This window comes from Geospiza fortis, unplaced genomic scaffold (genome assembly GCF_000277835.1).
Source record: "Geospiza fortis unplaced genomic scaffold, GeoFor_1.0 scaffold2, whole genome shotgun sequence".
NCBI lineage: Eukaryota > Metazoa > Chordata > Aves > Passeriformes > Thraupidae > Geospiza > Geospiza fortis.
This window is the reverse complement of record NW_005054366.1, coordinates 3,135,852-3,151,323: the sequence shown is the minus strand read 5'-3', so window position 1 is coordinate 3,151,323 and position 15,472 is coordinate 3,135,852. Positions and strand designations below refer to the sequence as shown.

The 15,472-nt window shown below is 50.2% G+C and overlaps 1 protein-coding gene across 2 annotated transcripts in view; it reads left to right on the top strand.

Moving 5' to 3' along the window:
* Window positions 1–774: 774 nt before the first annotated feature.
* The window catches only part of UACA (uveal autoantigen with coiled-coil domains and ankyrin repeats), a 22,162-nt gene continuing 7,464 nt past the window's right edge, over window positions 775–15,472 (top strand). The window contains exons 1-14 of one of the 2 annotated variants that reach the window (XM_031059694.1): window positions 775–820; window positions 6,823–6,956; window positions 7,450–7,538; window positions 8,280–8,344; window positions 9,050–9,107; window positions 9,654–9,724; window positions 9,831–9,937; window positions 10,764–10,945; window positions 11,373–11,410; window positions 11,556–11,639; window positions 12,172–12,279; window positions 13,809–13,907; window positions 14,107–14,143; window positions 15,116–15,168. In XM_031059694.1, coding sequence (XP_030915554.1) covers window positions 6,859–6,956; window positions 7,450–7,538; window positions 8,280–8,344; window positions 9,050–9,107; window positions 9,654–9,724; window positions 9,831–9,937; window positions 10,764–10,945; window positions 11,373–11,410; window positions 11,556–11,639; window positions 12,172–12,279; window positions 13,809–13,907; window positions 14,107–14,143; window positions 15,116–15,168 — 1,089 coding nt within the window. In that variant the 5' untranslated portion in view covers window positions 775–820; window positions 6,823–6,858. Of the gene's footprint in view, window positions 821–4,241; window positions 4,393–6,822; window positions 6,957–7,449; window positions 7,539–8,279; window positions 8,345–9,049; window positions 9,108–9,653; window positions 9,725–9,830; window positions 9,938–10,763; window positions 10,946–11,372; window positions 11,411–11,555; window positions 11,640–12,171; window positions 12,280–13,808; window positions 13,908–14,106; window positions 14,144–15,115; window positions 15,169–15,472 lie in introns of those variants that run through there. The other variant, XM_031059693.1, reaches the window with a different exon arrangement.

Genomic DNA, 15,472 nt, shown 5'->3' with positions numbered 1-15,472 from the left:
CAGATCAATGGGGCCCTGCCTGAGAGCTCAGAAATTCCAGCTGATGGAGCCCTGGGCAGGCAGGAGCTGTGCTGCTCCCACAGGCAGCTGCACTCTGCCCCTGCTCCTGTTTAAAGGGGAAGTATTTCTCCTGTGGGGTGAAGCCAGGCTGCAGCAGGAGCTGGGCTGGCAGGGCTCCCCTTTACCCAGGTGTGATGTTCCTGGTGTGAGTCTGGCCCCAGGTACCAGGGATGTCCTCAGCAGAGCTGGGACATGCAGAGCCCCAGCAGCTCTGATCACTTCTCTTGGTGTCCAGGTCAGGCTGTGCCTCGAGGCTGGCACTCTCAGGCTGTTTTATCAGTAAAGTGCTCTGGAGTTTTGTGTTGGCCATGAGATATGAGAAAGTTGTTTCAGAACAAAACTGGGACTGTTTTTAGTTCTTTGAGCTGGCTTTGCCTCCTGCAGGGATTGTAGGCAGAATCCTTTGGCACTTCCAGTGTAGCCCCTGAGCTCTTGTGGCTGCTGCTGGTGGATTTTCCCCTGGCTCAGCCTGGAAGAGAGAAACTGGCACTGCTGTGGGGCACCTCTCACTCCTTGCAGCAGGAAATGTTCATTTTGAGAGGATTTTTTGACACGTAACAGAGCTAGAAGTCATTTTGAATTTTCTTGATTCTTAATGAATTGATCTTGGTGGGACATGCTGACTTGGGAGGAGCAGGGTAAAATCAGGAGTGTTTCTGAGGAGATGTAGTTGCCTGCTTTACGCTGTTTGCTAGGACACTGTTACCTGCATTAACGACAGGCTGCAGTTCGTTTGAGCACACCAGGCACAGCTGTTCAGGTGAGTCTTTGACAGGAGTGTTTTCAGCACGATGCCAAACCAGAGCAGGCCTAAGGGAACTGCTGATTTTTATCCCGTTTTGAGCTAAGCCTTGCCCACTTTGTGGCATTCAATGGCTTTTTTATTCTGGGGGATTTTTGGTGAATGAGGTGGTAACACAAAGTGCGCACTGTGGGAAGGTGCAGGGTGAAAGAAGAGCCCTGTGTTCAGGCTGTGTCTGGTTTTCCCTTGCACAGACTAAACCCACATCTCACTCCTGCAGTCTGGCACTCCAGAGCCTTTACACGTGGGGACAGACGTGTCCTGGGAAGTAAGATATGCCTGTAAAATACAAAATGCCATTTCTGCTCGCCCCAGTGGGCTTTAACCCACTATGTGCAGTATTTTTTCAGACAGGTGAGCCAAATTCTTCAGGAGAGATGGGTTTAGTGAAGGGCCCTTGCACTGCAGGGAAAGCTGCACCTGGGAAACATTTTTAAAAAGCAGTTTTCTAATCTAACTTATCCTTTCATTCTGTCAGTGCAGTTTTAAAACAAATCGAAGCACTTCAAAAGCCTTTATCACTTTGTGCCATTGAAAGGGCAGGGTGTGTCTGTCCCCGCGCTGGGTTTGATGACAAACGTACTCTGCCCTCTGGAGAAAGAGCAGGGACTCAAAGTGTGGGGCCTGGCGGGTGTGTGAGCCTGCCCTGGCTCTGAAAGGGCTGCTTTGGATTGGATTCTGGGAGGAGATTCCTCCTTGGGAGGGAGTGAGGTCCCTGGATCCCTGGCAGTGTCCCAGGCCAGGCTGGACACTGGGGCAGGAGCACCTGGGACAGTGGGAGTGTCCCAGCCATGGCAGGGGTGGCACTGGGTGGGATTTAAATCCCTTCCAGCTGCTCCTGGGGTTCTGTGAAGGGCCACTGAGAGCTTTGAGCTGTGCTGTGTTGGTGCTGGCAGTGTCCCCGGAGCTCTCTGCTCTCCTGTGTGCTTATGTCACCCACTAATGGCATTACAGGGGCTGTGTCCCTGCTGGGCAGTGCTGGGGACAGGATCAGCCTGGCCCCGTGGTGGCACGAGCTGGGCTCACTTTCACAGCTTTATCCCAGCTCGCTGTGAAGGGCTTAGGAGCTGCTTTGAGTTACAGCTGGTATTTCTGAGCTGGGTTAGGTGACCCTAGAGCTCACCCAGTGCCACCCCTGCCATGGCAGGGACACCTTCCACTGTCCCAGGTGCTCCAAGCCCCGTCCAGCCTGGCCTTGGGCACTGCCAGGGATGCAGGGGCAGCCCCAGCTGCTCTGGGCACCTGTGCCAGGGCTGCCCACCCTGCCAGGAAGGAATTTCCTCCAAACCCACCTAAAGCTCCTCTCTTCCTGAGGGAGGCCATTGCCCCTTGTGCTGTCCCTCCGTGCTCTGAAGTTGTACAGAGGGTGTGGAGGATGCTCAGAGCTCACCTGGACTCGAGGAGTCCCTGGGGAAATCAATCCTTTCAGCTCAGGAGGTTTGTCGCTGGCTGGGAGCTGGGAGGGCACGTGGGGCAGGAGTCTGTGTTCTGTCTCTGCCCTGGTGTCTGTGTGCAGCAGCCAGGCTGCCTGTGGTGCCAGCCCAGCAGGGAGGTGGGCTGCTCTCATCTCGGGAGACACGGAGCTGGGCAGGGTTCCTGGCAGGCTGGGCTTGGGAAAACACGTGTGTTAACCCAGAATGGGCAGTGTCAGCCTTGGCCAGGCATCTGTGGGGTGGAGGGGGATGTAGCACCTCCAGAGATCTGCACTGCTGGGATCTGATGACATTCCTGGTCTTAATTTTGGGGAAAAAAGTCCGAATTAGGCTGTACATTTCAGGTACTCTAAAGAGCATGTTGGTGCCTTTGAGCTCTCTGGGTTGAGCTGCCCTGGAGAAGGTTTAATCCCTGGGGTTTGTGTTTCCTGAAGCTGCTCGGTGCTGATGGAGCCATGGATGCTGCTCTGTGCCTGGCTGGGGAATGTGATTTAGCAATCCTAAATCTTGTGGTCAGGGCTGTCTCAGGAGGATCTGCAGCATAAAGGGCCTGCAGGATGAGCGCAGCTCAGGAGACACGAGGAAAGTCTGCAGGCAGATGAGGTGGAGACAAGGAAAACCTTTGGGATGAACACCTGGGAGCCACAGTCTTACCTACATTTCTCACCAAACTGATTTTGGTCAAGTGGGGCTTTTCTGTTGCTGCCACCTGGGACGTGTATTTATTTTCCCCCCCAAAAAATATCCATTTTTAGCTTGAGGAGACAGACTTGGTTGTGGTCAGAAGACAACACAGTCCCTGCACTTTTTTGGAGTGGCTTTGTCACATGGATGCTAATTGCAGAGAGGACTTGGGACATTCTTTGGGGAATGTTGGTGCTGTGGGGCAAAGGCTGGTGCTCACACAGGGGACTGTTCAGAACTGACTGGGAAAGAGAGAATTTGCCCAAATCTGAGCGATTGATTTTAAAATTCTCTGCTGAGAAGATCCATTTATTAGGCTACTTGCAGCCTCTGGAGTGTGTCCTCCAGGGTGAGTGTAAGTGGTTTTCCTGGCCCCGGACCAGGTTTCTCTCCTGCAGACAAAACAGTGCATTGCTTGTCTTGTTGACCTACTCCTCTAAATATGGCACTTGGGAGATCTCCATTTAAATTTAAAACTTGTGAAAGGGGATTCTCCATCTCCCTCCTGTTAATCATTGTGCTGTCTGTTTAATGTTTTCACAGCCTCTGTGACTCCTCTCGTTTCACATGTTGGGAGACAGACTGGCAGCAGCAGTAAGCTGAAACCAGGTTTTATTCAGAAAGGGTTTCAGTGCTGTAAAAGGAGAATTTTTTTAAAGCAGAGGCATGTGTGTTTTCTAATTTAAAATGGGTTACATTTCTGTCAAAATAGGATCACGCATTCCATCTGCTCGGCGGTTGTAGCTGTCTGAAGTCTGAGCCTGAGTCTGCTTACAGCTTTGCGGCGCGGCGGAACGGGGGAGGAATTACTGCTGGGAGTATTTCAGTCCTGCTGTGTTATTAGTGGTGCCGAGAGCGACCTTCCCCCGTGGGGGTGCCCGGTGGCCGTGAGGAGGAGCGTGTTTGTCATTTCCAGAGAGCGCTTGCTTGCCTGTCTGCGGGGCTGGGGACGTGCCTGGCCCCTGAGCTCACTCCCAGCGCCGTGACTCAGGGCGCGGGCACGCCGGGAATGTATTAATAGCTATTGCTTTCTATCGCCTGCCTATCAAGTAGTGCCTTATCAGAAAATAGATCGGGCTGGCGAGGCTGCCTGCGTGTTGTTTACAGCTCCTGGGGTCTGGGCGGTATTTCCCTGAGCGCCGTCCGTCCGTCCGTCTGTCCGGCACTGAGCACGGCTCTGGGCAGCACGGCCGCGCGCTCCTCTGAGTGTCCCAGAGTGATGAAGGCTGAGGATGATGCTGAGGATGGGGAGAGCACCCTCGGGGAGCCGAGCTAAGTGAGGATGGAGCAGGAGGAGCCGCGGGCGGCGCAGGACAGCGGTTCCTCGCCGTGAGCGGATGTGACCAGGCTGGTGGCTCCTGGCACCTCGAGTTCAGCATGATTTGTTGGTTCTCTTGTGCAGCCAAGGACACAGTAGGTATCTTGGAGCTCTAGCTGGGCTTTCATATCCTGGCAGGAATTTACAGCTGCAAAATGTGCAAGCTTGGGTAGCGCAAATGGGGTGTAGTAATTCTGTTTAATTGACGAGTGTTGTATCTCCTTAGCAACTCCTCCTGCGAGGAATCTTCCCTAAGTGTGAAATGTGTTAAATAAATAATGATTTAATCATGGAATGGTTTGGGTTGGAAGGGATCCTAAAGCTCATCCCAGTCTTCAACCTGCCATGGGCAGGGACACCTTCCACCATCCCAGGCTGCTCCAGTGTCCAGCCTGGCCTTGGGCACTGCCAGGGATCCAGGGCAGCCCCAGCTGCTCTGGGCACCTGTGCCAGGGCCTGCCCACCCTCACAGCCAGGAATTCCTTCCCATTATCCCATCCATCCCTGCCCTCTGGCAGTGGGAATGATTCCCTGTGTCCTGTCCCTCCATCCCCTTTTAAACTTAGGGCACCACAGGCCGTAGATACAAATGACTGAAGTGTTGGGTTTTTTAAAGTAATGCTTCTGTTAATCAGAACTTTGATGAAATGGGAGCAGGGACTGGCTGGGGAGGATTTGGGGGGATTTTCTGTCCATTGGGGTGAGTTGTGCTGGCAGGTATCAGCTGCAGAGGTGCAACCCAGCAATCCCACCGCCGTGTGAGCCCCCAGGGTGAGATCTCTGTCCTGTAGGGATGGGAAGGCACCAGGAGAATTTCGGGAGCACAGGGTGTGATGCTGTGTGTGCACAGTCTCCAAGGTATTTGAGTGAAAAGCTGAGCCTTGCACGAGGAGGTGGCTTTGCAGGGCAGCCTGTCCAAGCTGGGGAAGACATGGCACTGGTGATGTCACCAGCACAGTGACTTCTCAGGCCGGGCTGCCTTGGCTTTCGGGCTAATGGATGTGTTAATTGATTGATGAGTCAGTGCTGCACCTCAGCCCGGCAGCACTGGTGCTAATTTCATTAGTGCTCTATTTTTATTACTCCTGTCACTTGTAGCAGGGCTGGACTGGGTTAGCTGCTGCTAAGCCTTCATGATTACAGTAATCTTGTTTATTGTGGGCAAGCAGAGTGAAGATTATCACCCAGAGCTGTCAGGGCTGGAAGGGCCCTCTGGAGATCCTCCAGGCCAGCCCCCTGCACAGGCAGGCTCACCTGGAGCAGGTGACACAGAACGTGGCCGGGTGGGGTGGGGATGTCTCCAGAGAGGGAATCCAGCCTCTCCAGGGCTCTGCCCCTCTGTGGAATGAAGTTCTTCCTCATGTTGAGGTGGAAATTCTTGTGTTTTAGTTTCTGGCCATTGCTTCTTGTCCTGGGTACCACTGAACAGTGTGGAATCATCCTCTGACACCCCTTGGAGATGTTTGTATGGATTGATGGATCCCCTCTGCCTCCTCTGATCATGAGTGCAGCTCCCTTTTACAAGTCACTGCAGATGCAGGTGGTGGCAGTGGATTTTTGGGGTTGCTCTCTTTTGTGTGCCCTCTTTTACTTAAACAAACCCTGGCCTGGGGTTTCCTGGTTAATGTTCTTCATGTTGTGAGGAATTTCTGACCCACAATGAAAAGTAACTTCATGCACCCACAGGCTGCTTGTGTCTCACCCTTACCTGCAAATTCTTTTGCTGTGCAGAGTTAGATTTGAACGTTATACTCCTGTTTTGAGGAAAATGCTCCTTTGGAAGCTTTGTTCTTCCCTTAAAAGCTCCTTGGATATCCAGTCATCAGTGTCCAGCATGGATGTGAGGTTTCTGTCCCAGAGCAGTTTCCTGAAAAGCCCTGAGCCATCCAGAGGGGTGGTTTGGCAGGGAAGAGATGAAGCTCTGCATTTTGGGATGGGAGGCTTGGCCTGGGGCCTGAAATTCTAAGTTTGAAGTAAACAAGAGAGGAGTGGGGGTGAGGGCTGTCTGGGGCTGGGTGCTGGTGGTCTATTTATAACTGGCTTGGGCTTTCTCTGCCCTCCACGGTGCTTTGGGAACTGCAGGCAATTCCAAACTATCAACTTTGAATTTCTTCCTTCTGCAGCTCAGTCAGTAGCTGTTCTTCCCTTGAACATCACGCTTAGCTAATTTATGACCCACTGAACAGTCTGGCACAGCCAGGAAAAGCCATGTCCTGGAGTGTATTTGTAGTGCATCCATTTGTTGTCAGAATATTACAACTGAACAAAGACAAACTGAAACAGAATGAGGAAAACCAAAGAAATTTGATCCTAAAGGTCTCCTTTAGGACCAAAGTGGCTTAACCAGGCTGTCCCAGAGCTCTGCACATTCAATGCCAACAACAGTGACAGGGCTGTTGCACAAATAGCCCCAAACATCCTGGTGGGTGCAGCGCTGTTTGTAACCCAGTTTTGGATTTTGTCGTGGCTCAGCCCCGGTGGATCCTGGTGCTCCACAAACTCACATCTGTGCCTCTGTCCCCCAGCTGAACCCAGACTGGAGCAAGTACGATGACAGGCTAATGAAGGCAGCTGAGAGGGGCGATGTGGAGAAGGTTTCATCCATCCTGGCCAAGAAGGGGGTCAGTCCCACCAAGCTGGACGTGGAGGGGAGATCCGCGTAAGTGACTTCCAGAGCTCGGGAGTGGTGCTGGGGGGCTGCTGAAAATCATCCTCCTGCTCTAGAGTGTGAAAATCATCCTCCTGCTGCTCTTTTTGGGTACAGAAATCTGTGTAATGCCCCATGTGAATCTAGCTCCACTAAGCTGGAGCCCAGCTGGCTGGAAAGGGAAACTCCCAAACAATCTTCACTTCGAGTGGGGATGAGTGTTTAAAGACTTGCTCTTGCCAGGTTTGAGTATTAGAGAGAAACTGAAACCCCACTGGTATTTCACTTGGTTCACTGATCCAGGTAAATAATGATTGTTTCTCAGGAAATTTGCCTTGTTCCTTGAAGTAATGTTTGCAGAACCCTTAACTCTGGCTGCTGTCCAGAGCTGGCCCCTGTAGCAGCTCCCTGCTGCTTTGGCTTTCCTGGCCAATATTGCCATTTCTGTGTACAAACCAGCTGTGCCTAAGCAAGGCATTTTCTCTTTTTTTTTTTTTGTTTTTAGATTCCATGTTGTAGCATCAAAGGGAAACCTGGATTGCTTGAACACCATCCTGGTGCACGGAGTTGATATCACAGCCACTGATGCTGCAGGTGGGTTCCTCACAGGCCCTGAAAGGGCAGCCTGGAAATGCTCCCAGCTGGGAGTTAAGCTGGACCACAGGATAGCTCTTCCTTCTTTCTGTAGCTGGTAAAAACCAAATTATTTGTGTGGCTTGTTGCTGGTCTTGAGGAAACTGGCCTGTCATGGAATTCATGAATGCAGCAGAACTTAAGGAATGTGGGTTTGTGCTGCCATAATTGTGTTTATAATGTGCTCCAGACTCGCTGGTGAGATCAGCATTTCTGGGTAGGAACAGTAGGATAAGAGCAGTTTTAAATGAACTCGAGGTGAGGATCCTGTGGAATGTTGTGGGAGGTGTTTGTGTGCCCAGCTGAGCCTCAGGAGCTCAGAACCTTCCAGATTTCCTTGAGTGGTAGCAGAGTCTGTGCAAGGTCTTATGGAAGAGACAGTTAAAAACAGGTGCTAACTTTCAGGTTGTTACTCAGAATTTAATAGGTTTAATATGAAGCTGAGAATAAGAAAATTTACAGAGATAACTTGGCCTCCTCCTCTTATGGGAGAGTTGATTTTTTAAATCCTTGTGTGGAGTCAGATGCAGTATTTTGAGATTAATTTCACAAATAAACTGTAACAAAGTGAGATGTAGAGAGGAGATGTCTCAGCACAGATCTGCAGGGACTGGCACACAGGGACTGTTGGATCTAAAATGCTGGGATTACTCCTCAGGAATTCACTGCCCCAAACCCTGAGCTGCTGTTCTCTGTTTCCAGGCAGAAACGCCCTGCACTTGGCTGCCAAGTATGGCCATGCTTTGTGCTTGCAGAAGCTCTTGCAGGTACTGAAAATACAGCTTGTCTCTCACAGCTCTTACATTGAGGGGGGAAAGGTGGCTTTACAAACACTGGCTCAAAACTGGGATATGGGGTTTCTTTCTTAACCAATCAGATTAATTTTTAAGAGTCACGGGGAAAAGACCTTTTCATGTTAAATACCAGGTTGGGACTGAAAGAGGGCTAAAGTAAACTTTTTATTTTAATCTTTTCATGGACTGTCAAATCAAGTTGTAGTTTGTGGTTCTTGAAGAAAATGGGGCTGAGTGTCTTTTAAAGTGTCTTTGCTGTTCCCTGTCTGAATGCAGTTCAGAAACAGCAACACTGGCTGCCCCAGAGTAGTGTTTGCTTCAAGCATTGTGGCATTTATAGCCACAAACTCTCATTAATGAAACAGTGTTTGAGGGTTGTCTTAGGTTTGTGTGATGTTTGTTTTTTCTTCATTTATCCCTGGGCAGTGTATGCTCGTTTGATTTTTTCCTTTTTTTTTTTTTGTTATTTTGAATGGGTTCTTTTAAACTTTTAATTGATGCATGTCTCCATGCAGATATAAAGGCTCATTATCTGTGAAAAGTCTAATGAATTGGGCAATTCCTGTGCATCTTTTTTACTTAAATCACGTTTAATTGCTTTAATTTAAAGCTCAAACACCTGATGCTGTAAATGCAGTCTGGATTCTGATTGGTAACTGGGATTATTTATTTTAACAGTACAATTGTCCGACAGAGAATGTGGATCTCCAGGGAAGAACTGCTCTTCATGATGCAGGTGAAGAGCTTTGCTTTGCTGGTAACTGTATGGAAACAAAGATTTAATTAATGGATTTACTTCCAGAATGGACTGAATCCTTCTCTTTTAATTTTGGTGGCTAGGTAGTAGGAGGGAGTATTTTATATTGTCATGACATTTGTCCTCAATAATGAACATTAACAGTGTTACAGAGCTTGGAGGTCTGAGATGAAGTTGAGTAAAATGTTCCAGCGTCACGAGCAGAGTTTTGGGGCAGTGCTGGGGGTGGGTGAAGAGCCTTTGCTCTGGGTTTCCTGCAGCCTGCCTGCGCTGCAGTGCCTGGCGCAGCAGTGTTTAGTTGCTGTGGGTGGTTCCTGCAGCCTCCCTGTGCTGCACAGCAGTGTGTGATTGCTGTGGGCGGTGTGAGAGCTGAGCCCTGCAGCCCGCTCAGCCTTAGCTCAGCCCGGGGGGTTTTGGTGAAACACACACCCCCAGGGCTGTGCCTGGGCCCTCCCCAGGCTGCTGGCACAGCACGAGGTCCCCTCCCTGCCCGTGTCCCCTCCCTGTGTCCTGCTCTGTCCCCAGCCATGTCGGACTGCTCCGCCAGCATCCAGCTGCTCTGCGACCACGGCGCCGCCGTCAACTCCAAGGACGGGGTAAGGGGCTGCCTCCCCCTCCTCCTGCTCCTCCCTGCTGCGCCCAGGGAGCTGCTGGCCCCCTCTGGCTCCTCCCTGGCCTCACGCTGTCCCCTGTGTCCCCCAGGACGGGAGGACACCGCTGGTGCTGGCCACGCAGATGTGTCGCCCCGCGGTGTGCCAGCTGCTCATCGACAGGGGGGCCGACGTCAATGCCAGGGACAAGCAGAGCAGGTAAGGCCTGCAGGGCACTGCTGGGCTCCTGCTGGCCCCTGGGCGAAGGCCGCCCCTTGGCTCAGTCTGGGGCAGGAGAACCTGGGAGTCAGTTCACGAGTGGATCTGCCAATTCAACACCTGGCCTTTTTTCCTGCTCCTGCTGGCATCCAAAATATTCCCAGACTTGTTCTTGCCAGCAGGGAACCTGCACTTGGTTCTTTAGAGGGTTTTTCTGTCCCAAGCAGCCTTTGGGATCAATGGGCCATGGCAGAAGGGGTTCTCTGGCAAGAAGTCCTGAGTCCAGTGGAGCTCCCAAGGGACCTGGAACTGTTTGTTCCTGGGTTCTGTTTGTAGCTGCTGCTTTGGCCAGTGATTTCTTGGAGAATTCCTCCATGATATGAGGCTGCTGTGGGACAAAGCCTGGCTACCCTCACTGCACGTCCTGCAGCTGGGGGTGTTTGGGGAAGCTCTGCCCGAGCTCCCAGGCACCCCCTCTCCAAACCTTGTCTAAACTCCTTGCCTGGTGTTTGTTGTGTCTCTTGAGATTTGTATCTGGTAGAGGAAACCAGAGTCATGGGAGTTCTCCAAACACTGGGTGGCTTTCAAAGGCAGCAAGTCTGTGCTGGTTTTGTAGAAATGCTGTTATTATGGTGGCTTTGTTTGCTTTTGCACAAATATTTAAACATCGCCGAGTGACTTTGGAAAGCTGTTTCCTCTGTGGGCAGAGGGAAGGGGCCTTGGCTGAGGTTTCTGAGGTCAGACATGTTTGTTCCAGGGCTGGCTCTGTGAGTGATGCTCTGTGGGGTCCCCGGGTCTCTCAACCCCCTCTCTCTCCCCATGCCAGGACTGCCCTAATGTTGGGCTGTGAATATGGCTGCAAGGATGCCGTGGAGGTGTTGCTCAGGAATGGTGCTGATGTTGGTTTGACTGATGGCCTTGGCCATGACTGTGCTTACTATGCCAGGATTGGGGACAATATTGACATTTTGGCTTTAATAAAAGCTGCCGTTGAGGACTCCAGCAGAGGTAGGAGGAACCTACAGCACCTGCCTTGGGGTGGGAGTGTGTCCCTGCTCCTGTGGCCCCAGGGGCTGTTGGGGAGGGCAGCTGTGGTCCTTTGAGCACAAAGGACCTGTTTGGGAGGGGAGGGACAGTTTTGGGGTTGTGTGGTTTTGCAAAGCTTTTAAGAGGGTTGCAGGCTCTGATGCCTCAAGGGCTTAACAGTATTGATCATGGGAGTTATTTACCCTTATTTATAGCAATAAATAGCCTTTATTTTATAGAAAACCTTGTGGGTGTTTCCATGTTTGATTAGCTGGGGGTGTGGTGAGCTATTTTTTGAAATGCCCTCCCAGGGTGGAAAGGGGATGGAATTGGCTGAATGTGTCAGGTTGTTGCATGAATCTGAAGAAAATGCCTTTTGTAACTCCTTGTTTTTGTGGTGCTTTTTTAGGAAGAGACAGCATCAAGAGAGGGCAGGCTGAGCAAAAGGTACTTGGTGAAGCCATTTGTCAGTGAGGGGTTGAGAGGGGATCGTTTGTGGGGGGCTGAGGTGGGGGGGGCCCTGTCCCAGTGGGAGCTGGGGAGGTGGGGTGGCACAGGGATCTAAGGGAATGCTCTCCTGCTGCACTGACAGGTCTCCAGCGTGTCCCAGAAGTGGGGCCGGGGCTATGGAGCACAGGAGGAGCTGCAGCTGTTCCAGAAGGAGCCCAGCACTCAGGTGGGTGGGCAGGGAGCATCCTGTGCGTTCCCACTGGGGTAACGAGGCGCAGGCACTAAAGGCAGGCTGGGCTGCTGCAGTGAGCACTAATGATCCATCAGCAAAGGCCATGTACTGCTGCTTGCTTGGAACCTAATTGCGTGATGTGCAGTGTGGCAATTATGCAGATGAGCTGTAAACTTTTTTCAGGAAAAATCTGCATGTTTTTTGGGCAATAAAGTGTCCCTGTCTTAACCTTTCCTACCTCTTAACCTTCTGCCTCTGCAGTAAAATCAGTCACAAATGAGGAAGATTTACTTTTTTAACATTCTCAAGAGATGTATGTTTGTGTCATACTAAAAATAATCTGTGTCATAGTTGTTCCACTAACCAGCATTAATTTTCCCATCTCATTCCCTTGTCATTGCAGTTTTCACAAGGCGAGGCAGGGCTTGGAGTGCTCAGTAGCTGTTGAGTCTTTACCTTTCCCAATGTGTATGTAGTGTGGGGAGATGTTCATTTTTGTTTTTAAATTTCATATTTTACTTTTAAGGACTTGGAGCTGGAAAACCAAGATCTGAAGGATCGAATGAGGGAAGTGCAGGAGGAGCAGAGGATGCTGCTGGACAGAATCAGTGGGCTACAGCTGCAGCTCACTGAGGTAAACCAAGGCTTGGAATGCCTGCCTGGAAAGCTGAGCAGCCACCTGGGGCTGACAGGAAGGCCCATGGGGTTAGGATCTGCTTTCCTGGGAATTACTGCAATGTGTGTCCCCATTGTCTGCTGGAAAAGCCTTTGGTCTTGTAGTTGCACCTGAGTTGTGAGGAAGCTGGTGCAATGTCCTTCCCTGACACCCAGACATTTGGGCAGCAGCATTTGTGGCTGTGCCCCCAGTGCAGCTGAGCCATGGGCTGCTCTGGAGTGCTGCAATTTGGAGACTGAACTTCATCTCTCCATTAAATGTGGGTGGTGTGTGGCAGGGCTTTGTCATCAGCTGACTTTCCAGCTGTTACTGCAAGTGCAAGCACAGAGAAAAAAAAAACCTTCAATTGGCAGGAAAACAAAGCCAAAAGTTTGCAACAAAAGTTTCTCACCCAAATTTGAAACGTTGATTTTAAAAAAATTTCCCTCCTTTTGGAGGTCTAATTGTGATCAGTAGAAAGACAACATAAAGAGGATTTTCTGTTGTTTTTTTTTGCTTTGTGGAGGCTGTTTCTTTGCTGTATTTTTGTAGAGGTACATTTATGCAGCTCCTCCTAAATGTAGCCCATGGATAGAAAGAATATTTCTTAGTGCAGTCAGTGGCTTGTCTGAACTCCTGTTTTAAGCATTGCCTTTATAAAACAAATTTCTTAATAGCCACTTCCCCAAATCAACAAAGTTCTTCTGAAAAGCTGCACTTGGCTGCCTCAGTAGTGCCTGAGCTGGAAAACAGGAGATATTCCAGTTCTCAGACATTGCTCTGACAGACACCCTTAACTCCTGGCTAGAGAAATAGGAAACAAGCAATAAAGCTGGATGGAAATTGGAAGGGGAGCATTAGAAGCTGGGGTGCATTTGTCAGCTGATGAACTGTGTGTGAGCCCCTTAAACATCATTGAGAAAATGATTTGGGGGGGATTTTTTTTGTCATTTTTGCAGGAGCAAATGTTTGCAGATGATCTTGAGAATGAGGTAGGATGTGTCACCTGCAGGTGTAACAGCACTGGGGAGTAGGGGGAGCAGCTCTCTCTTTTATTTCCTCTGCAGTTTTAAATACACTCCTTAAAAGCTACCTAAAAATGCCAAGTGAAGCATCTACTGCTCTGGATCCGTTTATGCAGCTGCACAGCATCTCTGTAACTACAAATAATTATCCTTCCCATGGCTCCTTTAAAGCTCACTTAGGATATGGAGCACACTGATAATATTAAGCATCTCTGTAGTGACTTTCAGTAGTGCAAGACTAACAAATATGAATTAATTAAACAGTAGCAGGTTATTTTGGTGCATATTCTTGACTCATTCTTCAAGACTTCTCCTTTAGAGGAGCAGTCTTGAAGAAGAACTCCAGAAGCAAAAAATTAGGGATTCTTTGGGTGCTGATCTTGGTTGAAGTTCTGTCTAAACTCTTTAAAAGTTCCTTGAGGTCTTTCAAGTAACTCTGTCCATTCTTGTGGCTTTGGCTATGTGGCACTCCTTCTCTTTCAGAAAGATGAGTTGAAGAAAATCCTGACTACCAAGGAAAAGCAGCAGGAAGAAAGTTTAAGGACTATTGAAGCTCTCAAAGCTAAACTCAAGTATTATGAAGTATGTTGAGTGATTTGAAATGGGATATAGCAATTGATATTTACAGTAGGAAGTACTTCAGCATGTTAAATTGCTGAAACTGTTGAATGGTTATCTCATTGCAAAAGCTTTCCCTGCCCCTTCACCCCTGGTTTAACATAGAGCAGAAATGTGAAATGAATTTTCAGCCTTACTTTTGTTTCTTGCCCTTTGATTTTAGGGTGACTCTGCGGGGTCTGGAGGTAACTTTGGAAACAGTGAGTACAGTTAGTTGTTAAAGCTTGCTGTGCATGATGGGGTGTTGGAATACAGGGATAAAAGGGGGCTTTTGGTCATCTCTTGCTGGTCTGAAATGCAGGCAGGCCTCGTGCCCAGCCCTGAGCCCTGCCTGCAGAGCTGTGTTTGTGGGAGCTGCCCAGCCCTGAGCCCTGCCTGCAGAGCTGTGTTTGTGGGAGCTGCCCAGCCCTGAGCCCTGTGAGCAGAGCTGTGTTTGTGGGAGCTGCCCAGCCCTGAGCCCTGCCTGCAGAGCTGTGTTTGTGGGAGCTGCCAGCAGCTCCATCTCCCAGGAGTGCTGGCCCTGGGACATGGGGAGCCTGCTGTGCCCTCTGCTCCCAGGAACAGCCAGCTGAGCAGGGTCCATGCTCCCAGAGGAGCTGCCCTGTCCATCCCTGCAGGCTGAGCAGTGCCCCTGCCTGCCTGGGGAGCAGCAGCTGTGTCAGTCAGAGCCGGAGTGGAACAGCTCTGCCTTCAGCACAGCACCTGGGCTCCCACTCGTGTGAGGGATGAACCCTTTCCCAGCCTCCTGCATCCAGCCCAGCTGCAGACCTGCCTTGCCCTTGTGTCACACAAGGGCTCTTGACAGATTCAGTGGTATTTGGAGTGTTTGGCTGCCTGGCAGGAGGAGTCCTGGATGGGGAGTGCAGGGGATGCTCTCCCTGCTGAGGTCACGAGCAGCCATCAGCTGGGCAAGCTGCCAGCCCTGCCCCTTCTGCAGGACAGAACCCAGCCTGGCAAACCACTTGTGTCCTCCTCCTTTGGAGGGCTTTGGCCAGGCTTCCTGTGGGGATTAATTAAGTAGAAGTTGTTTTAATAACAAGTACTTGAACACCAGCCTTCAGCCTGGCATGACCCCAGTGACCAGAATAAAGCTGGGCAGGAAAATCAGTGTTCTTGTGATTGTGTTCCTGTTTTTAACCACAGCCTAAACACTGTTTGCTTTGAAAATCCAGGAAAAGAAGATTTATTACTTAAACAAGGCCAAGCATTTGCAGTGGAATCCCAGGTAATAAATATTTTACCACTGGAAGGAACTCTGAGATAGTCGTGCTGGGAAAGCTAAACGTGCTTATAAAAGTGTGTTTATTGAGCATTGCTTCTGAGCACACGGTTTTGGGGAATTCTTGCTTTTCTGTGTTTATTTTTTACTGCGGGTGCCCTCTAGAGTCCTGAGTGTGACAGGCTGGAAATGCAGGGAGCTGCTGGGAGAGCTGTCCTGAGCTCTCCTAAACGTGTTTGACACACTCACTCTGTAAACTGGGGGCTCATCGCCATCATATTTTTCTAATTTAATAATATATTATTATTAT